The sequence below is a fragment of the Vicia villosa genome, unplaced genomic scaffold, assembly GCF_029867415.1.
Source record: "Vicia villosa cultivar HV-30 ecotype Madison, WI unplaced genomic scaffold, Vvil1.0 ctg.001205F_1_1, whole genome shotgun sequence".
In the NCBI taxonomy this organism is placed as follows: Eukaryota; Viridiplantae; Streptophyta; class Magnoliopsida; order Fabales; family Fabaceae; genus Vicia; species Vicia villosa.
Genome location: NW_026705535.1, coordinates 344036 through 369113, shown reverse-complemented (window position 1 = coordinate 369113; position 25078 = coordinate 344036). Strand labels below are relative to the sequence as shown.

The window sequence follows — 25078 nt, the reverse complement described above, 5'->3', positions numbered from 1 at the left end:
ACGGAATCACTTCATTCCCCAACGTCTCTATCCTTCTTTTAATTCTATAAATACCTCTCATTTTTTCCATAAAATCTCACATCAAATTCTAACTCATCTCTCAAATTTCTACTTCATATTCATTCTTTCTTCTTCCCCGGCAAAATGGCGAAGCGGATAGAAACGTGTTTTCTTATGGTCATCACCGTCGTGGTGGTAATCATGTCTTTCTTCTGTCTACATAGCCCGGAAAAATGTGGACCTGGGATGTTGACACTCCCAATCATCTACATGTTATTGTTTGTAGCATGGGTTATTAACCGTCATTCTTAAAGTTTGCCGTATCTCTTATTTTCTTAAATGTACCGTTTACTCGTCGTACTGTTCATTATAGTATGTAATATTTGTACTGTCAGTATTAAATGTTGTACTATTTGTCATACTGTTGCTTAATTATTCAGATAATATTTTGTATGTTTTCTGCCAGTTAAATATTTATTTTTCTGTGCATTAAATGATTTTCAGGGTTATTATCGGTAATTTTGCTAGCATACAGTATATATTATTTATTTATTATGTCTGTGTTTTTCTAACAAGTCATGTAAATAAATTTTCACCAATCACATAAAACAAAAACAACAAAAAGAAAATTAACTTTGACTGTTGATTTTTCACTCTAACTGCTACATTAATACCTGAACAGTCAGTTGGCAGTCAAACCGCTGACAGTGCAATTCTCCGTGTTTTGTACCATCAATCAAATCAAATTTTTGCATTTCAAAATTCCAAGATTTTTGTTCTAGAAGTCTTCTGAATATCACATGATTAGCAGAGACTCAGCACTGCACAAAAATCAGGTACGCTTAACTGTCTCCTACACAAACAGTCCCTAACTAGGGTTTCTTGTTTTTTCAGGAGAAACAAGTTTTGAGACCTCAAATGGATTTCATGGATCTCCATATATCTCAAAGTACCATCATACAAATTTTCAAACTTCAATTCACTCAGACGCACTGTCAGCAGCTCAAACAGTCAACAGACGACCCGGTTGACCAAAAAGTCAACAGACAGTCAAAAATGAAATTTTTTGTCAACATCCATATTTTGTCAAAGGATTCATCATTTGATCATTGGATGATCATAATTCATCAAGGAAAGATCAAAAATCAACAAAACCCTAAGATTCAAAATTAGGGTTTTCTCCTAAAAAGTCAACTGAACTTTGACTGGTCATAACTCTCTCATCCTTCATCCAAAAAATTAAAACCAAAGCTCATTGTGAAGGAAATTCAATTATCTTTCAAATGCAATTGGTCCCATGATCATTTGATTCACCATTTGAAAAATATGAACCAAAACATTACAGGTCATTTTCAAAGTCAACAAAAAGACACTTTTTTCAAAAGGACACACAAGGAGCATCAAAAATCATTTTGACATGAGACCAAAGACATTGGTTAGAGGACTCTTTGAGGTTTCCAAAAAGTGCAAGATCTCCTTCATATGATAAATATTGAGGGATTTACACCTTGTTGAAGTTGGCTAAATTTTGGGAAAATGCATAAAACCAACATTGATCAAAAATGTATTTTTTCCAAATGGGGCCAAGTTTTCATAGTTAAAACATATTTCCCATGATATAATGGGCCTCCCACGACCAAGACAAAGCCCACATCATTTTTATTCCATTTTTGGTTTAATTTTATCCCATTTAAGATTAAATTGAAAAAGGAAAATGGAAGGATAATGCATGGCTTAAATCTTAAGCATGACTCATCAAAGAATCTTTAATTTTCTGCAGAAAATTGAAGTACAAGGCAAGAGAAGTGAAGAAGAGCAAGACTTGGTCAAATATTCAAAGATTTTTAATATTTAAAAATCAAAGTTTCAACAAAGCAATGAATGCTTCTTGGCTTAGTTTCTAAGCACCTCTTGGCTTATAAATGAAGCTGCATACTCCATCAAAAACACACACGAAAATAGCAAGGGAGATAGCAAAGAAACTTCACAAAATTCTCAAAAATTCAAATACTTTGTAAATTTTCGTTTTCCATATTCCAATCCTTATCAATACAAATAAACACTTCCAATCATCTCCTAAAGTAATATAGAGTAAGAATAAGCTTTTTGTTTGGTCCCATGAGAGTCATAATATGCGTATGATGTTTTACATGAACATACACACATAGCTTTCGTTTTCGTATGCATGCTTAACTAAAATGAAATCTAACCATTTGCATGGACTCATGGTATGATATAGAGTAGGTTTGAGTGATCACATGCGAGCTTTAACGTGGTTTTGAAGCTCCACCATTTTTGAGCTTCAAACATGTGAAGCTTTCGTTCTCCATGATACAGGCTCCAAATGAAAAAACTAACGACGCTATCATGTTCAGAAGGGTCCATTTAGGTGATCTGGGTGGCCCTTGTTCTTTTCCATTTTCATTTTGTAGGTCATTCAAAAAGTTAAAGAATTGAAAGCAAAATCCGTAGGAAAATCCGCAGGTAAGTCTGCAAGAAATTCCGTAGGTAAAAGGAAGAAGATGATGAATAGTGAGGTTGAAATTTTGACCGCACGCGTGGCCATTTCGCTCCACCTCATTCGCCAGTCAACTGCATGTGGGTCCCACGCTGGACTCTCAAAGTCTGCATGATCACATGTTACGCCTTTATCCACGTGCACCATGCAATCATGATCTGAGCCCTTGGATCTTCTTAACTTTCCATCTAACGCACCAAAACACACTTCCCATATCATGGACTCTCAGATTAATCACACAGGATCATGCCTTATTTTATTTTCTATTTTTATTTTAATTTCTTTGCAAAATTAATTAAAAATAGTTTTAAAAATCCAAAAAATACATAAAAAATATTTTTAAGTTGCTAAAATAATATTTTATTTTCTGATATAAATATTTTATTTTTCTTCATGATTTAAATATTTTTGTATAATTAAATAGATAATATGCATATATTTATCTTTTAATTATTTTCAACCAATTAAAAAATCATAAAAAAAATTGTTCTTTATATTAAATATAGTTTATATATTATAGGCTAATTTTGTACATATTTAGAATAATTTTCTCTTTAAGTTTTAATTATTTGTGTAATTATTTGTATAATTATGTATTATTTAACTTAATAATTTCAAAATCAAATTTCAAAAATTCTAAAAAAATTAGTTTTTGTTTTAAAATTAATTGAAAAGCATTTTGAACATATTTTGAACTTAATTTTTAGGTTTAAATTTATGTTCATCTTTTTTCCTCATTTTAATTTAATTAATCATGCATTAATTATAATTAAAATCAATCATAAAAAATCCAAAAACATTTCTTTATTTTCTTGCAATTTAAATTCCTAGATAAATGTATAGGTTGTCTAATCCATGTAAATTGCGTAGTTTACATTTCCTGCACAATCGATGTAATAGCGTAGATTTACTTTCCGCATTTTACATTTCCGCATTTTAAATTCCAGCACATATAAAACTGCGTGTATGTCAAAGATAAAAATTGAATCGTTAGATCACTAACTTCAAAGATAAAATATCTGAATCTAAACACAATCACACTTGCACCTCTTAAGGTAATCCCTTTTCTCATTCTTTTCAAAAATCAAAAAAATCAAATTCTACTGTTTTGAGTACAAAATCGAACCTTTGTTTATATCCGGTGAAAGGATAGATTTTTAAAGGAAATAGGATAAAGACCTTATAACTCAGGGTAGACCTCCTAATTTGCTTGCTCAAATCAAAACAAACAAATCTCTCATATATCATTGTTTTTCAAAATAAAACTTTCAAAAAGACAATACTTTGTATATATCCAAACAAGGATCATTACGAAGTTAACGTTCTTTTTTCAAAACATCTTTTGAAAGATAAAAACACTTTGTATACATCCGCACAAGGATCATTACAAAGTCAATTTACAAAGGTATTTGAAACCACATACGAGCATTTCAAGGCAATAGAAAAGTAATTGAAAACAAGTGAGCTAAGCAAATTAAAGAGCCCATGGATAACCATGGATACAAAGGGTGCTAACACCTTCCCTTTGTATAACCTACCCCCTTACCCAGAATTTCTTAAAGGTCTTTTTTCTGTTTCTTTTATATACCTTTCCTTAATTGGATAAAATAAAAGGTCGGTGGCGACTCTTTGATTTTCAAATACAAAAGCAGAAACAAAAAAGAGTCAGTTCGCGTATCTCTCCGCAAGAGGTGCGGTAAAAAACCGAGGGCGACAGATACGGTAACACCCACTCATTAATTCTACACAATGGGAATTAGCTACCACTGATCCACCATCGTCAAGGACCAGCCACATAATGATTATGAATGCATGCATCAACCATGACATGCTCATCACCCACATAAATCGACCAAATGCCATAATCATCAATTACCATGATAAATAGCCACACACAATCATACTATTCCTCAATCATAGTAAAACACATATTTTACACCAACAATACATGTATAACAAACACCGGTTACAACCACAACATCATACAGGTAAAACATTCATTAGTGTACCTATAAGCATAAACCACCACAACCAAATAACATCGAGTGTTTTTAAAAAATAATTCAAGTCACAACTCAAAACACCATTTGATTGTATAAATTATTTGATTAGCTTCACTATACTCGAAACGGCACCAAAATCCGGCTTACGGTTTAAAAGTTACACCTCTTTAGACTTTTCAAAACGGCCTGTCGCCAACAGCCAACAGCACGCGGCGCCACACACAGTTCGCGGCGCGGAACGAATAGGAACTACGCCTTCGCGGCGCAAACAAAGGTTCGCGGCGCGGAACGAATAGGAACTACGCCTTCGCGGCGCAACCAAAGGTTCGCGACGCGTACTGAACACAACACAAATTCCTGGCTTCCTGCCAGGCAGTTCGCGGCGCCAACTCCTGGACGCGGCGCGAACTGGCGATTTCCAGAACTCCGAATCGCAGAAAACAGCCTGCGATTTTGCCCTTCCTTCACCAAGTCATTACCAAACCAATCCCATTCCAACCAGATTTCGCATACAGTGAAACAAACACATATTATAACACATCATAATACATTTAAATCATCTAATTAACACCATACATGATCAACACAATCATTACCAATCAATTCTCCCAAAACCTAACATTTCTACAACCTAAGCATAACTCAATTGGTACGATTAACATGATCAATTCTATCATACTACCTATAACCCCATAATAGAAGATAAACGGAAGAGTCCCCCCTTACCTGAAGGTTGATTCTCCGCTCCCCTTCTCTTTTCACGTTCAGACTCTTTTCCAAAATGCTGTAGCCTTCTCTATTCCACACTCCTTCTATTTCATTAAAAGTGAAATAAAATTATTTTAATTAGTAATAGGGCCTACCAATGCACCCCCTCTTTACTAACCACAACTCAAGCCCAATTGCTTAATTCCTCATAATCTTCCATAATTCCAAATAATTCCCCATAATTCAATTAAATTAATTAAATTAATTAAATTAATTAAATTAAATTATGAAAATAAATGGGGTGTTACAACTCTCCCCCACTAAATAGTTTTCGTCCTCGAAAACATACCTTAGGCAAATAACTCTGGATAGGAATCCTTCATCTGACTTTCCAATTCCCAAGTCGCATTCCCACCTGCTGGTCCTCCCCAAGCTACTTTGACCAGTGCTATCTCTTTGCCACGCAATTGTTTCAGCCTTCGATCTTCAATCCTCATAGGCAAAGCTTCAACTGTCATGTTATCCTTCACCTGTACATCATCGACTTGGATCACATGAGATGGATCAGCAATGTATTTCCTCAACTGCGACACATGGAATACATCATGCAGATTCGCAAGCGTCGGTGGCAACGAAATACGATATGCCACTCCTCCAACCCTCTCCGTAATCTGAAACGGACCAATGAAACACGGAATCAACTTCCTTGATTTCAGTGCTCTGCCAACACCAGTCGTAGGAGTCACCCTCAAGAACACATGATCTCCTTCTTGAAATTCAAGTGTCCTTCTTCTTTTATCATGATAACTCTTCTGACGGCTCTGAGAAGTCTTCATCTTCTCCTTAATCATCTTAATCTTTTCTGTTGTCTCTTGAACAATTTCCGGCCCAATCACAGCACTTTCGCCAGATTCATACCAACATAAAGGCGTCCTACACCTCCGACCATACAAAGCTTCAAACGGAGCCATACCAATACTCGAGTGAAAACTATTATTGTAAGTAAATTCGATCAGGGGTAGATAACTATCCCAAGCACCGCCTTTTTCCAACACACAAGCACGCAACAAATTTTCTAGTGATTGAATAGTTCTTTCCATCTGTCCATCCGTCTGTGGATGATAAGCAGAACTCAATCTCAGCTTAGTACCCAAAGCCTTCTGCAAACCTTCCCAGAATCTGGATGTAAACCTTGGATCTCTATCTGACACGATACTCGAAGGAATACCATGTAAACTCACGATCTTCTCAATATATAATTGAGCCAGCTTCTCCATCGGGTAATCCATTCTCATTGGTATAAAGTGAGCAGACTTTGTCAACCTGTCCACAATAACCCAAATAGCTTCACAATTCTTCACCGTCCTCGGCAAACCTGAAACAAATAACGGTTGCATAGCTCCATACGGTTTCTGATGCTCAATCTTTGACTTCTGGCAAGTCAAACAAGCATAGACAAATTCAGCTATCTCCTTTTTCATTCCAGGCCACCAAAACAGCTTCTTTAAGTCATGATACATCTTGGTAGCACCAGGATGAATACTCAATCCGCTACGATGTCCCTCCTCAAGAATGCTTCTTCTCAATTCGGCAACATCAGGAACGCAAACACGATTACCAAACCTCATTATACCATTCTCGTCGATTCTGAATTCACCTCCTTTATCTTGGTTAATCAGAGTCAACTTATCAACCAACTCTACATCAGTCTTCTGACCCTCTCGGATTTCCTCAAGAATACCACTAGTCAGCTTCAGCATACCCAATTTAACACTGGTAGGAGTGTCTTCACATACTAAACTCAAATCTCGGAATTGCTCAATTAAATCCAATTCTCTCACCATAAGCATAGACATATGCAGGGACTTCCTACTCAATGCATCGGCAACAACATTTGCTTTACCCGGATGATAATTCAGTTCAAAATCATAATCCTTGAGAAATTCTAACCATCTTCTTTGTCTCATATTCAGCTCTTTTTGGTCAAAGAGATACTTCAGACTCTTGTGATCACTAAATACTTTAAACCTTGAACCATATAGATAATGCCTCCACAATTTTAACACAAATACCACTGCCGCCAACTCTAAGTCATGAGTCGGATAATTTCTCTCATGCACTTTGAGTTGTCTCGACGCATAAGCGACTACCTGTTGATTCTGCATCAGTACACCTCCTAATCCCATCAATGAAGCATCACAATAAACAACAAAAGACTTCGCCGGGCTTGGCAAGATCAAGATCGGCGCACTAGTCAACCTCTTCTTCAACTCTTGGAATCCTTATTCACATTTTGAATCCCAGACGAAAGCTTGACCCTTCCTAGTCAACTTAGTTAACGGCAACGCTAACTTTGAAAAACCTTCAATGAACTTTCTATAGTAACCCGCAAGACCAAGGAAACTACGGATTTCGGAAACTGACTTCGGAGCTTCCCACTGAGACACTGCTTCTACTTTCGTTGGGTCAACGACAATACCATCCTTAGAAATTACATGCCCAAGAAAGCTTACTTCATTTAACCAGAACTCACACTTTGACAGTTTTGCATAAAGTCTCTTTTCCTTCAATAGTCCCAATACCACTCTAAGATGATCTGCATGCTCTTCTTCATTCTTAGAATATATTAAAATATCATCAATAAATACTACTACGAACTGGTCGAGATAGGGATGAAAAATCCTATTCATATATTCCATGAAAACCCCCGGCGCATTAGTTACTCCAAATGGCATCACTGTATATTCGTAATGGCCATACCTCGTTCTAAATGCCGTCTTCTGAATATCGTCTGTCTTTACCCGAATCTGATGATATCCCGACCTCAAGTCAATTTTGCTGAACACGCTCGCACCAACCAGTTGATCCATTAAATCATCAATCCTCGGCAATGGATACCGATTCTTGATAGTAACTTTATTCAGTTGCCTATAATCCACACACAACCTCATTGAGCCTTCTTTCTTCTTCACTAGTAACACCGGTGCACCCCACGGTGAGACACTAGGACGAATAAATTTCTTCTCAAGTAACTCTTCCAATTGACTCTTTAACTCAGTCAATTCCGATGCCGACATACGATAAGGTGCCATCGACACAGGACTAGTTCCAGGAATTAGTTCAATAGCAAAATCTACCTCCCTCTCTGGCGGTAATTCTCTTACATCTTCTGGGAAAACTTCCGGAAATTCACATACTACCGGTAAGTCACTACTCACCGCTTTCTTTTTCACTTCCATGGATGCAATCAACATAAACACGACAGCCCCGTCCTTCATTGCTTCATCCACTTGTCTAGCCGTCATCGCTAAATCCTCAACACTGACATCTTCAGGAAAAATAACCGTCTTCGTGAAACAGTTGATATGAACCCGATTAAATTGCAACCAATTCATGCCCAGGATAACATCAAGTTGTTCCAACGGAAGGCACACTAAGTCCATTCCGAATTCTCTACCAAAAATATCAATTGGACAGTTCAAACAAGCAAACAAAGTAGTCACTGAACCCGACGCAGGAGTGTCAATGATCATACTTCCATTAATATCAGATATTTCCAAATTCAGGCGTTTAGCACAATCCAATGAAATAAACGAGTGAGTTGCTCCAGTATCTATTATTGCAATTAAAGGAGTGCCATGGATAAAACACGTACCTTTAATCAACCGATCCTCTGGAGTAGTCTCTGAACCAGATAAGGCGAACACCTTACCACCAGTTTGATTCTTCCTCGGCTTAGGACACTTAGAACTAATATGACCTTCTTCCCCGCAGTTGAAACAAGTTACAGTGTTCCCTTTGCACTCAATAGCAATGTGACCTGCCTTTCCACATCTATAGCACTTCTTTTCCTCACTTTTGCACTCGTGAATGCGATGTCCAGGTTCTCCACACTTGAAGCACTTAATAGGGGCACTAGAGTCTCCCCCACTAGGTTTCTTCCAGCCTCCAGCTTTCTGGTTACCCTTACCATATGGCTTACCACAATCCATATGCTTTTTCCCTTTCCTGTCGACTAACTCGCGAGAGTGTGACGACTTCAGCTTAATATTGTCCTCTTCAAAGATTCGACTGCAGTCAACCAAATCGACAAACCTACGAATCCTCTGGTATCTGATACCCTGTTTAATCTCATCACGGAAACCATTTTCAAACTTAACACACTTCGAGAACTCGCTAGCCTCATCATTATTGTAGTGGACATAATACTTTGCCAGTTCAACAAACTTGGACGCATACTCTGACACGGTCATGTTACCTTGTGTCAGCTCCAAAAATTCAATCTCTTTCCTGCCTCTAACATCCTCAGGAAAGTACCTCCGCAAGAATTCTCTCTTGAACATAGCCCAAGTGATTGCAACACCTGCAGCTTGCAGTTCGTCCCTACTAGCCATCCACCAATCATCAGCTTCTTCAGACAGCATGTGAGTACCATATCTCACCTTCAGATTTTCGTCACAATCAATCACCCGGAAGATCCTTTCAATTTCCTTTAGCCACTTCTGGGCGCCTTCGGGATCGTGAGTGCCTTTGAACAACGGAGGGTTGTTCCTCTGAAAACTGTTTAGCTGCCTGTCAGCACCAATTCCAGCCCCATTGGCATTCCCTCCCAACACACCAGCAATCATACCGAGAGCCTCAGCAATCGCGTCATCGTTTCTTCCTCCTCTTCCGGCCATTGTTCTGCTAAGTATAAAACAATATTTATTAGAACAACAAGTATCGACAGTGTCAATCTTACACTAATCGCATACGAGGGACTAACCGACACTAAGACTCTGACTCAAACGACCGACTATGCTCTGATACCACTATTGTAACACCCTTCTAATACCCCACATAAATATTAAACAATAATCAGAGTAAAACATGAAAAGGGCATTACAACTTCCATATAATTAAAATAATACTCATGTCATGCCATAAAAAGGAACGTTAAACCCAAATATCATTCAGATCGTCATGTCAACACAGCGGAATTATATTTAACATCTGAACAATGCAACATCCAAAGTCATAGACTTAAAACACCACCATAAATAAAATACTGAAATAAAAAGAGTTCCACAAATAACTCTAAACAACGCCCCCAGTGTTACACGACCAGAGCATGACACAGACTCAACTGACTCTAACGAACTACTTGACGAGCTAATCCTCACCATGTACAAGAGCTACTCCTTAATCTGAAAAATAACAACAGTAAGGGTGAGTCTCACTCACATTTAACTAATGTTGTAAGATATAGATAATAAAATATCATTTCACATGCCATTCACCCAATCACAGTTACGATCAGATTCAAACCATACAATCAGTAAGCAAACAACCAAATCAACACATATTATAACATTGGACAATCTTCCATTCATGTTATAATAGCACAAACAACCTAATGCAATGCAACTACATGCATGTGGTACCAAAATCTGGGATAACCCAAACTCACCGACCCACCATCGTCAAGGATACGGTAACACCCACTCACTAATTCCACACAATGGGAATTAGCTACCACTGATCCACCATCGTCAAGGACCAGCCACATAATGATTATGAATGCATGCATCAACCATGACATGCTCATCACCCACATAAATCGACCAAATGTCATAATCATCAATTACCATGATAAATAGCCACACACAATCATACTATTCCTCAATCATAGTAAAACACATATTTTACACCAACAATACATGTATAACAAACACCGGTTACAACCACAACATCATACAGGTAAAACATTCATTAGTGTACCTATAAGCATAAACCACCACAACCAAATAACATCGAGTGTTTTTAAAAAATAATTCATGTCACAACTCAAAACACCATTTGATTGTATAAATTAATTGATTAGCTTCACTATACTCGAAACGGCACCAAAATCCGGCTTACGGTTTAAAAGTTACACCTCTTTAGACTTTTCAAAACGGCCTGTCACCAACAGCCAACAGCACGCGGCGCCACACACAGTTCGCGGCGCGGAACGAATAGGAACTACGCCTTCGCGGCGCAAACAAAGGTTCGCGGCGCGAAACGAATAGGAACTACGCCTTCGCGGCGCAACCAAAGGTTCGCGACGCGTACTGAACACAACACAAATTCCTTGCTTCCTGCCAGGCAGTTCGCGGCGCCAACTCCTAGACGCGGCGCGAACTGGCGATTTCCAGAACTCCGAATCGCAGAAAACAGCCTGCGATTTTGCCCATCCTTCACCAAGTCATTACCAAACCAATCCCATTCCAACCAGATTTCGCATACAGTGAAACAAACACATATTATAACACATCATAATACATTTAAATCATCTAATTAACACCATACATGATCAACACAATCATTACCAATCAATTCTCCCAAAACCTAACATTTCTACAACCTAAGCATAACTCAATTGGTACGATTAACATGATCAATTCTATCATACTACCTATAACCCCATAATAGAAGATAAACGGAAGAGTCCCCCCTTACCTGAAGGTTGATTCTTCGCTCTTCCTCTTGTCGCACTTCTCCGCTCCTCTTCTCTTTTCACGTTCAGACTCTTTTCCAAAATGTTGTAGCCTTCTCTATTCCACACTCCTTCTATTTCATTAAAAGTGAAATAAAATTATTTTAATTAGTAATAGGGCCTACCAATGCACCCCCTCTTTACTAACCACAACTCAAGCCCAATTGCTTAATTCCTCATAATCTTCCATAATTCCAAATAATTCCCCATAATTCAATTAAATTAATTAAATTAATTAAATTAAATTATGAAAATAAATGGGGTGTTACAGGTTGCTAGTTTAGTTTAGACTTGTACCCTTTGTATGATATCATTAGGTAGCAAGCTTTCCCCTTTAGCTTAGGTTTTCCTCATGCATTCTTTAAAACACAAACCACACTCTTTGATTTTCTTTTCTTAAGAGCTTGTTATTTCCGCTTCATTCCCAAGCATTAGTCTCCAAAGGTCGAGCAGCGGAGTGCGAATGTAACTCGTTCACTTAAAAAACATAAAACAAACAGAAACTAGTTAGCCGAGCTACGATACCTCTGATTCCTCAAAAAGGATACGTAGGCAGCGGGGTAGGGCCCGTGCGAGTATAACTCTTTCTTTTCCCTACATTCTGCATTCATTTTAGTCCAGATTAGCATAGATTTATTACACACCCATAGTTTTAGACACAGGCGTGGATACCATCGAGTACGATGGGCGCGAGGGGTGCTAACACCTTCCCCTCGCGTAACCGACTCCCTTACCCTTTTTCTCTGGTCGTGAGACCGTTGTTTTGTTTTGTGGTTTGCTGGCATTCCTTTCATTTTCAGGATAAATATGTTAGTGGCGACTCTGTTGATTTTCGCGGTAGCGACACACGAATCTTAACGAATTTTGATATTGCAAATGTGTTTCTATGAAGTTAATAATCTTGTTGTTAATTTGTGTTGTGAGCCTTTGGCTAAAGTTGAACGGTGTGATTGTTGATATGTGACCGGTGTTTTGTTGTTGTTATGTCGTTGTTTCGTTGTCGAGTTGTGGTCGTTGTATGTTGTTGCATAGCATAGCATAACATTAAAGTTGGCCTGGATTGACAATGTTCTAAATTGGAGCTAATGCTCATTAAAGTTAGCCTAATTTGGCAATGTTCTAAGTTGGAGCTAATACTCATTAAAGTTAGCCCGGATTGGCAATGTTCTAAGTTGGGAGTTTTACTCCAATGGTACCACATGCATTTGCACAGTTGATTCGCATTGAGTCATTGTCAGTTGTTTTTGGTTAAAATTGTTGCTTATGCTTTGTGATGCTTATAGATTGACTTGTTGAAGGTGCTTATGTGCCGATATCCCAACTATTTATTAATGATGATAATTGTGTTGCTTTATGTTGAAGTTGTGAGAAGCGATGATTCATTTATATTCTTTACCTAATATATAATTTATCATAATCCTATTTATATAGTTTGATATCTCACTCTTTCTGTTTGAATGTTAGCTCCACGTGGGTAACGTGCAGGTAATCCAGGTGAGTAGCTGTTTCCGCTTATAGTCGAGTTTTAGGTGTCATTGCTCTGATACGTAGCACTCGGGGGAAATGAGCACTTGCTTGATGTTGTTATTTGTTTATTGAACCTTATGATGTATTTGAGGAGTTGTTTGTATTGTTTCTTTTTATGATTCAAAAGATGTTATGGCTTGTTTGGTGAATCATTGTGAATCCGTTGCATGTTTATTCAGAAGTTGAGATCATGTTATGAAGTATGTGTTTATGAGTTATGTTCATTCCAATCCTGAAAGTGTTATGTATTGATTTAAAAAGCATGACAGGTGTATGTTTATGTTGAATGTGTGACATCCTGATTGTGTTGAGAATTTTTATACTTTGATATTTTCCGCATAAATGCTTAGGGTAGAACTGGGGTGTTACATTAGTGGTATCAGAGCAGGTTGGTCTGTCTGGCCAAGTGTCGAGTCATAGTGTGGTCTAACAATCGTGTATTGTTGTTTGTGCTAATTGTTTTTGTGTTGTAGTGATTCTATGGCTGGGAGGAACGATTCTGTGATTGCTGCTGCTTTGGAAGCAATGGCTCAAGCTATGCAGAATCAGTCGAATGTTGGTGAGAATGGTACGTCCCGTAATTTGGCTACTTTCCAAAGAGAGAATCCACATGTTTTCAAGGGAACTCATGATCCTGATGGCGTATTGACATGGCTGAAGGAGATTGAGAGAATCTTCCGTGTGATGGATTGTACTCCAGATCAGAAGGTTCGGTATGGGACTCACATGCTAGCGGTCGAGGCTAATGACTGGTGGCTAAAGACTCGTCAGAGGTTGGAGGTTATGGGTGAGAAGATCTCTTGGGCTGTGTTCCGTAGGGAGTTCCTGAGGATGTCCATGGAAAGAAGGAAATCGAGTTCCTTGAGTTGAGGCAAGGGAGTAAGTCAGTTGTGGAGTATGCTGCTAAGTTTGGAGAGTTGGTTAAGTTTTACCAACATTATGATGGGCCAGATGTTGAATTTTCTAAGTGTATCAAGTTTGAGAATGGGTTGCGTCCGGAAATCAATAAGGCGATTAGTTACCTGAAGATTCGTATCTTTGCGGATTTGGTTGATACTTGTCAGATTTATGAGGAAGACAACAATGCTCATTATCGGGTCATTAGTGAGAAGCGGGGCAAGAGTCAACAAGGTCGTGGCAAGCCTTATGATGCTCCAGTTGGCAAAGAGAAGCAGAAAGCTTATGAGGGCAGGAGTACTAGTGGGGGAGATGCACCCGCTAGTATTTTGTGCTTCAAGTGTGGCAAGGCTGGCCATAAGAGCAATGTTTGTACTACTGATGTGAAGAAGTGTTTCAGATGTGGTAAGATGGGACATACAATGTCTGATTGCAAGCATAAGGACATGTTATGTTTCAACTGTGGCGAAGAGGGGCACATTGGTAGCTAGTGTCCAAAAAAGAAAGCACAATCTGGTGGAAAGGTGTTTGCTTTAGCTGGGACTCCTACAGTTAGTGAGGACCGACTCATCAGAGATATATGTTTCATTAATAGTACTCCTTTAATCACTATTATTGATACTGGTGCTACTCATTGTTTTATTGCTTCTGATTGTGTTGAAAGTTGGGGTCTTATGTTGTCTTCTATGAATGGAGAGATGGTTGTCGATCTTCCAGCTAAGGGATCAGTGACTACTTCTTTGGTGTGTTAAAAGTGTCCTTTGTCGATCTTCGACAAAGACTTTGCTGTTGACTTGATTTGTTTGCCGTTGAGTGGACCTAGAGCAAAAGATGCATCTTGAAAGCTAGAGTGCTAGAAATGCTATATGTTCTTCATCTGAGACGTCTGGGTTCGTTTTGTTGTGGTATTGTTGAATGAAGGCAGTATAGGTGACTGTTGCTTCATTAAAATTGATGGTGTCAGTATCCATGAAATTGGGGTCGAAGGTTTCCCCAGTTGGTTGAAGCCCTGTGATGGCAGGTACATCGAAGAGGGTAGGGGTAACCATTCCACATGGAAGGTGGAAAGCATTATGAGAAGCATCCCAGAAATAAACTGACGCTACTAACATAGTTTGGTTATATTTTAGGCCTGTTTCGGATAACTGGATTAGGTCATAAATTCCTAATTGTTTCCAGAAAGAAGCCTTTTGTTTTTCCACCTTCGCTAGCCAAGAGTAATACAGTTCAGGATCTTTTGCTAAAGGGATTGACCTAAAGACTTTCACAAAATTGGTTACATAGTTTAACCTAATTTTCTCCAAAACCAAAGAAGTTTCAGTTGAGGTTTCTGTTGTGTTATCAGGATCAGCTAAGACTGGATGACCTTCTTCATCTATCTTAATTTTGCTAACTAAAGGTCTAGTTTTATACTAAGCAGGGAAGAATTTGCTCAAAGAGGGGTTGTTTCCTCCTGGTAAAGGACCCATGAAAGCATGAGTTTTTCCAGAAAGTTCAAAAGGGATGATTACCTGAGAAGCGTAGATAGCGCGCGCCTCTACATTATTTGGGTTTGGAATATGTGCTTGATTCTTTATCTGTGTAGGATTTTGAAGTTTCTGAATGGGTTGAAGAGCATTTGAAGAAGACGCCATGAGTAAATTTGATTTGAGAAATAGGTTAAACGAGGCCAAAGAGAATTTTTCTTTTCTGTGTTGAGGATAAAGAAAATAGGAGTGGAAGTTATGTGAGGGTAGAAGTTCAAGTATTTAAAGGTTTAACGGAAACCCTTTCAAATCTTTTGGGTAAAAGTCAAAAGACACGCGGCAGGCGTTGATTCAATCCAACGGCGGTCGAATAATTATTAGCCTTACTCCTAGTATGTAGGAGTAATGATCATGAAGTAATGCCAGAACGTGGGAATGTAAGTTCTGAGAAGACATCTTTGAAAATGACAAGACGTTTTGAAAGTGGAGTCATAAATGATTATGACGTTAGTCAGTTGTCTTGGAACTCTAAGAAGTGAGTAAAACGAAATCTCATCATGACAAGAAACGCCTATTTCTCTTGTTTTCGAAACAGGCATTTATTGGGGGCAATTTGTTAGCTGAAGATTTCGTTTAGAAAGAATATCCTTTGAAGAGTTAGAATTCGAAGGAAGATGGTTACTGATGACCATTTCTGAGATTAAAAATGGCTACTGATGGCCATGTTTCGAGAATGTTTGTTTGAGTTGGAATGAAGATAGTTAGAAATGGAGCTAGTTCGAAGAGAATCATCTTTGAGACTTAAACGTTTTTGCGAAATACGTAAAGTACTGAAGCTTAACGTGTTGTCGTGGCATTCTCAATTCTGATCACGTTGCCACGCGTCGAAAGAGGATTCAAGCGGGAGGATTTGAATTTTGAAGTAGTTTGTGTAACTGCACAAAGACAGATGGCATCCCACGGATTCTTGTGGGCAACGTGGCATCAGATTAGTGTAGGACCGTTAGGGTCGAATTTAGTATAAATAAGGGTCTTAATGTTAGGATTCCGTGTGTTCATTTTGTACAAATCACTCACAAACCACTCAAGTATCAAGTGTTTAGAGAACGAGTTCGCTGAGAAATGTACGTATGACACCAACACCATTTTAATACATTTGTATCTTTCTTTATTCAAGTATCTTTTCATTATTACTGCTTTCGTTTACTTCCTGTTATTTACATTCCTGCACTTCTTTTATTTCGTCTAACTTTCATTTCGAAGTACTTTATATTCCTGCATTTAACATTCTTGTACGTTACATTCTTGCACTTTACATTTCTGCAGTTTATACGCTTTATTTATATTTCTTTTGTCGAGAGACAAAATTACGTGTATAACAAGTGTTGTTTTTAAGTAAACATTCACATGATCATATCATAAACAAGTTTTCTCGAAGCCAGAACAAACAAGCATGAATCAAATCATATCGAAAGACAATTGTTTGACTATGTCCTAGGATCAATCTAGTCGATCCTGCGAGTAACCAAAGTATATTTTATAGTTTGGAGGACTAGCGGTTGTTTACCGGAAATCACCGTAAACAGGAGGAAGCCTCAATTTTTGCAGCAAGTTTCAGCATAGAGGTGTGGTACTTGGACACAACGTTCCTGACCCATAGAGGTGTGTCTCCAATTGATGTTAGAAAGGATTTCTTTTGGAGAAAAGCTTAGATTTATGGTGAAAGAGTCCAAATTTACCAAGGTAAGGGGAGAATCCTTATTATTATGGGTTAGTATGATTGAGTCAATGGGTAGATTAACATGATTTAGGGATTTTGTTCTTCAAATTCTAGGTTTTGACATGTTTAGGGTGAAACCCCTAAATTTCTACGATTTGTGATTATTAGGTTTTGATGATAATCTTTGATATGTGATAATTAATTGTGTTTGAAATTAATATAGTGTGATATTAATTGGTTGATTAAATTAATAGTTGAATTAATTGCAATGAGTCTATTTGATTGGAATATACTTGGACTTGAATCAATTATACGGTTTACCGGTAAATTACGGTATTTTGAGAATATGACCGTAATTGTGTTTTGGCTTGAATATGTATGTTGAGAATAAAATATTGCTATACCAATTATGTCGTTTTGGGAATGTTCTCTGTGGGTAGCCGTATGGCGTGAATCCTAGTGATTAGTTGATTGATTGTGAAAGTGTGTATTCATATATATTGGCAAATGTGAATTAACATGAGATAGTATGGTTACTAGTGTTAATTGGAATTTGTGTTCGTATTTGATAATTGGCTTATATATGTGAATAGTATATTTGTTATGAATGTGTATATGTACAATTGGTGGATAATTCATAGAGTTAAATTATTGTGATATGCAGAATGTTAAGATGGTAGAGATGATCTTAATTGCATATGTGTTGGTGATAATTGTACATACATTTATAGCATAGTTTGCCTTGAGATATAGTTGGTTTGCTTTGAAATAGAAGCGATGGCTTGATCCATGAGATGGATATAGAAGCGGTAAGCTATATGTTTACGTTTGGTGGGCTTTGGTCTTATCTGGATCGGAAGCGTGGCTTGGATTCTAGATATTGAATTGGAAAGCGGAGAAACATTGGGTTCACATTTGGTACCACATGCATAGAGTCACATGTCTTTCATTGAGTCACATTTGGTGTTATGTGATGTTTGAATATATGCATTTATGTGATTGTTATGTGTGTATGAGATGTGATAATTGAATTTGGTGATGTTTGGATACATAATTTGGTGATAAATGTGAATATGTGAAAATGATGGTTTGTGTACCTATTTGGAATAATAGTATTGAATCCTTTTGAATATTATACTATTGAACTTTGTTGCATACTTGAACATGTGAAATATATGGGATAATACTATTTACATGATTATGCTTGACGTGATGAATTTCAATGATTGTTAATTAAATCATTGTACTTTATTATACTTTCTTCATAATGATTTGAATTCTCACCCTTCTGTTTGAATGTTGCCTTTTGTTGGTAACGTGCAGGTTCTGACGATTAGTAGTTCGTGCGAGGTTTAGCCGGAGAGTGTCCGCGTTTGTTGGGTGATTAGGTAGTGAGTCAATGCTCTGGTCATGTAACACTGGGTTGGGATTAGTAGTATTGAACTCATGTTTTATTTTGGATATGTATTATGATACTATCTTGTGAACATGTATGTTTGTTATTTGTTGTTGAAAGGCCATAGTGCCAAATATCTTGGATATGACGTTATATTATCTTGTGGATTATTATTAAGATATGATTATGGTATGGGACATGATCAGTTATGAAATACTCTAGTATTTATTATTTCTGTTGTGAATGCATATTCTTGATGAATTATGACAAGTGAAAGGTGTTACCTTGATGACCATGTGTAGTTGTATATTTGATGATGAATGATGTTGGTTTTTGAAAGCTTTTAGTTTTTTGAAACGTCGATGTGACGCCCTTTATTTATACGCATACTTATTTACTCTGATTATATATTAAATATTTGGGGTATTAGAAAGGGGTGTTACATTAGTGGTATCAGAGGAGGTCGATCCATCCGGCCAAGTTGTCGAGTCAGTTGAGTTGTCTGACAGTTGAATGTTGTCAGTGTTTTATTCCTTAGTACGCGACATGTGTGTGAAAAACTGTTTGTACTTGTTTCTTTTGTTGCAGGGTTAGTTTGAGCGAAGTGGGGGAGAAGCTGTGCTTCTCGGATATGTTTCAGTTGTAAGTTGTTGGTGCAATGTACTTCTTAAGGATACAGAGCAAGCAATTTAGAAGTTTGTTGGTTTCCGAATTCCAAGATAACATGGATTTAAGATTTTGGTTGTTTAACAATGTTAGAACAAGATTGAGAATATATGTTCAGACTATGATTTTGATGATGACAAGCATATATTTTGTGAGTAACAATTTTATTACTAATGGTTTCATTTAGTGTGCAGATATTATGCTATAAACCTTATACAGGATTCATCAGAAAAAGAGTACAACGACTACATCAGAAACTGGCTCAGATATGAAATCAAACATCCAGAAGATTGACGAAGCTAAACATCATTCATCAGATGTTCTAATTAAGAATACGTCAAACAAGCCAAAATCAGCAAATCAGATGTAAAGAAGCAACAATGAAGAACAAGACCATTCAGAAGAATATGCAACAACAACAGTATCACAAGAAGCTAGAATTCAACAAGACAATCTTCAAAGATTTAAACAGCAATATCAAAGCTCACATACAACAAGCACAGAATCAGAAAGTACATCAGAAGCTTCAAGAAAAATGAACAAGAAAGATCAGCTACAAAAAGCTTTGCAACATCAGAAGATCACGCACGTAGAAAGATCAGAAGTTATGAAGTTACAAGTTCTGAAGCTACAACATAGTGACATACAAAATGCAAACAACAACAAAAGTCACTTGTGAATCAATGAAGAATCTACAGCTCAACATACAAGGGAACAAAATACAAAAGCTTACAATCTAGCCGTTACAGATCATCATTAGCAAAACAGTTACGACGATTAAATGGAACAACTCCCAACGTTGACTGAAGAAACAAGCCACATGTAGCACGTTGGAAAAAGAAGCTTAACCAGATAAGCACGCCATTGACGGACACCATCTTACTAAGGATAAGGTTTTGTCGTGAACACATGCAGCCAATCAAAGCAAAGCATTCAAAGCCATCTTCAACCAGATTACAACGATTATTTTTTAACGGTAACACATCAAGCTATATATTTATATATATATATATATAACAAACTTCAAACTTTAATGTGTTCAACTGAGGAGCATCCTAAGTGTGAGTACATGGGGCATCTGAGGAGTGCATCTACAGTATGCAACCAAAAGAAATATACATGAGAGAAAATCAATAGAAAGTAACTAGGCGTGAAAAGCTTGATTGAAGAAATATGAAGCCATGAATGAGAAAATACACAAGAGGCAACACATACTCAGTATGTGATGAATTAATCCATAGTGTTGTTATACACTAATCATAAGCCTATGTGAAGAAGACACAAGAAGAAGAAGAAATCCCTGCTGTTAAGCAGTATCCTCCATTGGAGTAAGAAGAATTCCACTAATACTTGATCAGGTCTAATATTGTTCATATTGGATGACTAAGGAAACTGAATACACTGAGTTGTTGCTCGAAGAGTGTTTCATGTTTACTGATGTTAATCAATGTGTCATCAGCTGTAATAGGCTTTAAGATCAGTATTATCGAAGGAGAAGCTGAAGATCAATATGAAGAAGCAATTTACTAGAGTTACTGCTCTAAATCAGCTTTCAGAAGATCATTTGAAGAAGCAAATCAAAACAAAGCTGATACTCTGAATCTGCTTAAAGAAGATTGATATCAAACAAGAAGCAATCAACATAGAAGCTGCTGCTATATATCTTCTTTCAGAAGAAGAAGATCTCATCCAGAAGTTGAAGAAAAGAAGACTGCAAGATATAAATTTCTTGTAATATGTACTTAGAATAGGAGAAAATCTACTTATATAAGAAGCACACATGTAATCTTTAGAAGATGCCTTGAGCGCCCATTTAAGGTCAGTAGCTTGAGAAGACAATTGGCTGCGGTCATTGTGGAAATCTTTTGGAGACCAAGTGAAGTTCTGGAGTCCAGGAGTCAATGGATGTCATATCTCGTGGAGATCACTAAACAGTCCATTGCAGTCAGTTACAACAGGTAGCTGTGCAGGGAGTTAGTCACAACGCGTTGTTGTGCAGGTTACTAGATTGATGAACGTTATATCTCGTGGAGATCACTGAACGGTTCAGTCATCCAGGGGTTAGTCACTGCGGGTAGCTTGTGCAGGGTTAGTCATAGAAGTGTGCTGTGCAGGATTGTTAGTCACGACGAAGGATCTTGCAGATGTAATCAAGTTTGGTTATAGTGGATTAAGACCTCTGTTGAGAGGCAAATCACCTGAAGAAGGTGGACTGGAGGTAGCCTTATTCATAAGGTGAACCAGGATAAAAATAAACGTGTTCTTTACTTTCTGTACAATTCATTTAACTCTGTTCAATTCATGCAAACATATTCAGAATTGTACTGAGCAAGTCAGAAACTTTGATAAAATGTAAAGAAGTTAAATTGAATATCTCATTGGTTATGCAACTCCATTCCATGCATGCTTCTGCAACACAAAAGCATATCCAGAAGATGAGATACATGAAGAAATCAAAAGAATTTTAAAGAAAGGGAATTTTAATCTGATAAAGAACACAATTCAATCCCCCCTTTCTTGTGTTTTTCTCCACCTTCAAACAAGTCGGAACATCTTGGAATAAGAATAATTGTTATAAGATGGAATTTAGGAAGTTGCTATATTTAACATTATTGGTGGACTGTGAAGTTATCAGTTTGGGTAACCGTTGCGTCGGATGTTGACGTAAGAACAATAATTAAGCGACGAATTGCGGTAGACCTTGTCAAGGGATCTATGGAAAGAGATTGTAAAAGTTGTCGAAGTTGTTAGAACATTCTAGTCGGAGTTAGAAATGTGAAGAGACGAGTACGATTCCAAGAATAAAAATCATTGATAATAGTGTAAAGCAATTCTATTATTATGTTATCACAAGGTGTGTGTCGGCACGTCCGTATGATTTTGGGAGCTATTGAAGTAGGTTACTTTTGGTAACGTAAAGGAACGCTATTATAGTTTGGTAACGATGGTGTATACTCCATTATGGTTGTCGGATATCTATTGACAAATTGAGGAACTGATCACCCTTAATCTCTTGTTGATAGTAGACGAGATCGTATTCGATGTGATAGACTTATCTTGCCAGCTCGATAATATTGGAAGTGAATGAGTCTGTGCAAGATGGTGCTATGTTGTTTATGTTGTTGGAAACTTTGGATGTTCATGAGAAAAGAGCGATTGAGGAATTGCTGATAGTTTGCGCATTTGCATAAGTGTTTCCTGAAGATGTAAGTGATTTATCACCGGAAAGAGAAGTTCAGTTTTTGATTGATTTAGTTCCTGGAACTAGTCCTGTGTCGATGGCTCCATATCGGATGTTAACTTCAGAGTCGAAAGAGTTGAAGAGTCAACTTCAGGATTTACTTGAGAAGAGGTTTATTCGTCCGAGTGTGTCGCTGTGGGGTGTAGCTGTTATGTTGGTTAAAGAAGAAGGAAGGTTCTGCGAGGCTTTGTGTCGATGCAAAAAGAGCAAGTGGTAGCTTATGCTTCAAGGCAACTTAAGATTCATGAGAGGAATTATCTGACGCAAGATTTAGAGTTGGCCGCCGTTGTTTTTGTTTTGAAACTTTGAAGGCACTACTTATTTGGATCGAGATTCGATGTGTATAGTAACTACAAGAGTTTGAAGTATTTGTTTGATTAGAAAGAGTTGAATATGAGACAAAGAAGATGGTTAGAATTCTTGAAGGACTAGGATTTTGGTTTGAATTACCATCAGGGAGAAGTAAACGTTGTAGCCAATATAGTGAGTAGGAAATCATTGCATATGTCGATGTTGATGATTCAAGAATTGGAATTGTTGGAATAATTTCGAGATTTGAGTTGGTATGTTGAAGCTTACTTGTGGTATTCTTGATGAGATTAGAGAAGGTCAAAAATCGGATTTAAAATTGGTTGACAAGATGACATTGATTAATCAAGGATAAGGTGATAATTTTTGAATTGATGAGAATGGTGTCATGAGATGTCGTGATTGAGTTTGTATTTCTGATGTTTCGGATTTCTAAAAGAGAATTTTTGGATGAAGGGCATCGAAGTGGTTGAGTAATTATCCTGGTGCTACTAAGATGTATCAAGACTTGAGAAAGTTATTTTGGTGGCGAGGTATGAAGAAGGATATTATGGAATTGGTGTATTCGTGTTTGACTTGTCAGAAGTCAAAGATTGAACATCAGAATCCGTCTGGTTTGATGCAACCGTTATCCATTCCTGAGTGGAAGTGGGATAGCATTTCTATGGATTTTGTTTTAGGTTTGTCGAGGACATAGAGTAATTGTGAGGCAATTTGGGCCATTGTAGATGGATTGACGAAATTTACTCACTCTATTCCGATAAGCATGGATTATCCGATGGAGAGACTTGCAAAGTTGTATTATAGAAGATTATGAGCTGGCATGGTATTCCATCAAGTGTTGTTTCTAATAGAGATCCGAAGTTTACTTTTAGATTTTGGAAAGGTTTGCAAAGTGCATTGATTATTAAGTTGTGTTTGAGTTCTGTTTATCATCCGCGAGCTGATGGTCAAACGGAGAAGACGATTCTGTAGCTTGAGGATCTTTTAAGAGCTTGTATTTTGAAGCTTTGTATGGTCAAATGTGTGGAACTCCTTTTTGTTGGTGTGAGTCTGGAGAGAGTAAGTGTAGTTTTGGCGATGAGATGGTTGTGTCGATTGTATTTTCGAGGACGAAAATATTCAAAGTGGGAGAGAGTTGTAACATCCCGATTTTGATTAATATTTTTATTAATTATATTAGTAATTATATTATTTGGTGTTTTAAATAATTACTTTTTATTTAGTTATTATGTGATATTATAATTATTTAAGTATTTAATTACGTGAGTGTTTGTGTTGTTTGACTTAATTGAGTTATTAGAGAGATATAACTAAATGGGCCTAAGTGATAGAAACATAATGAATGGATTGGTGGGTTAAGCCCAATTGACATAATAGAGATAGCAAGAGTAGAAAGTTAGGATTTTAGAGTTGGAGTCTCATAACTCACTTTGGGGGAGAAAGAAGAGAGAAGAGAAAGAAGGGGTGAGCACTTGAGAGAAGAAGAAAAATTATGGAGGAAGCCTCAATTTTTGCAGCAAGTCTCAGCATAGAGTCACCTTGGAAAAACGGGCGTATCTCTCTGATCAGTGCATTTTGATGCACATTCCTCTACGTTTGTACTTATACATTTCCATGGTTTGGTTTGTTTATTTCTCTATTTTATTATGTTTTTATATTTTAATTTATTTTCATAGTTATTTGATTTTCGTAACTAATTTTCAGCATTAACAGCCTGCACGAATAAATTCATAACTGGAGCTTGGAGTATCGGATTAAAGCGTTCTACCAGTCGTTGGAAAGCTAAGAAAAAGATCTACGACTTTTGTTCAGAGGTCAGAAGCAAATTTGGACTCCAACAAGGCCAGAATATTCGTACAAGCTGCTGCATTATTTTTAGTTAATTTCGGGTCAATTAGTTTTGGGCCTGGGTCGTATGTTTGACCCAGTTGGATTGTAAAACGGGTCGTACACTTTCCCCTTAGGGTAGAGCCGAATTGCTGTACGAGGGATCTTCCATTTGACGAATTTTGAAGGCTTGTACGAATCCATGGCGAACTAATCCTTTCGAGTCAATCTACTGTAATTCAGGTTCCAATACTTGAGATTATTATAATGTTAATTCTAG

The 25078-nt window shown here is 37.3% G+C and overlaps 1 protein-coding gene across 1 annotated transcript; it reads left to right on the top strand.

Annotated features, from left to right (window-relative positions):
• The first annotated feature begins 13753 nt into the window (after nucleotides 1–13753).
• Nucleotides 13754–14661, top strand: LOC131634011 (uncharacterized). The gene is made up of 2 exons (XM_058904676.1): nucleotides 13754–13981; nucleotides 14092–14661. Exons 1-2 carry the CDS (start codon nucleotides 13754–13756, stop codon nucleotides 14659–14661), a joined length of 798 nt encoding a protein of 265 aa, XP_058760659.1.
• Nucleotides 14662–25078: the final 10417 nt, after the last annotated feature.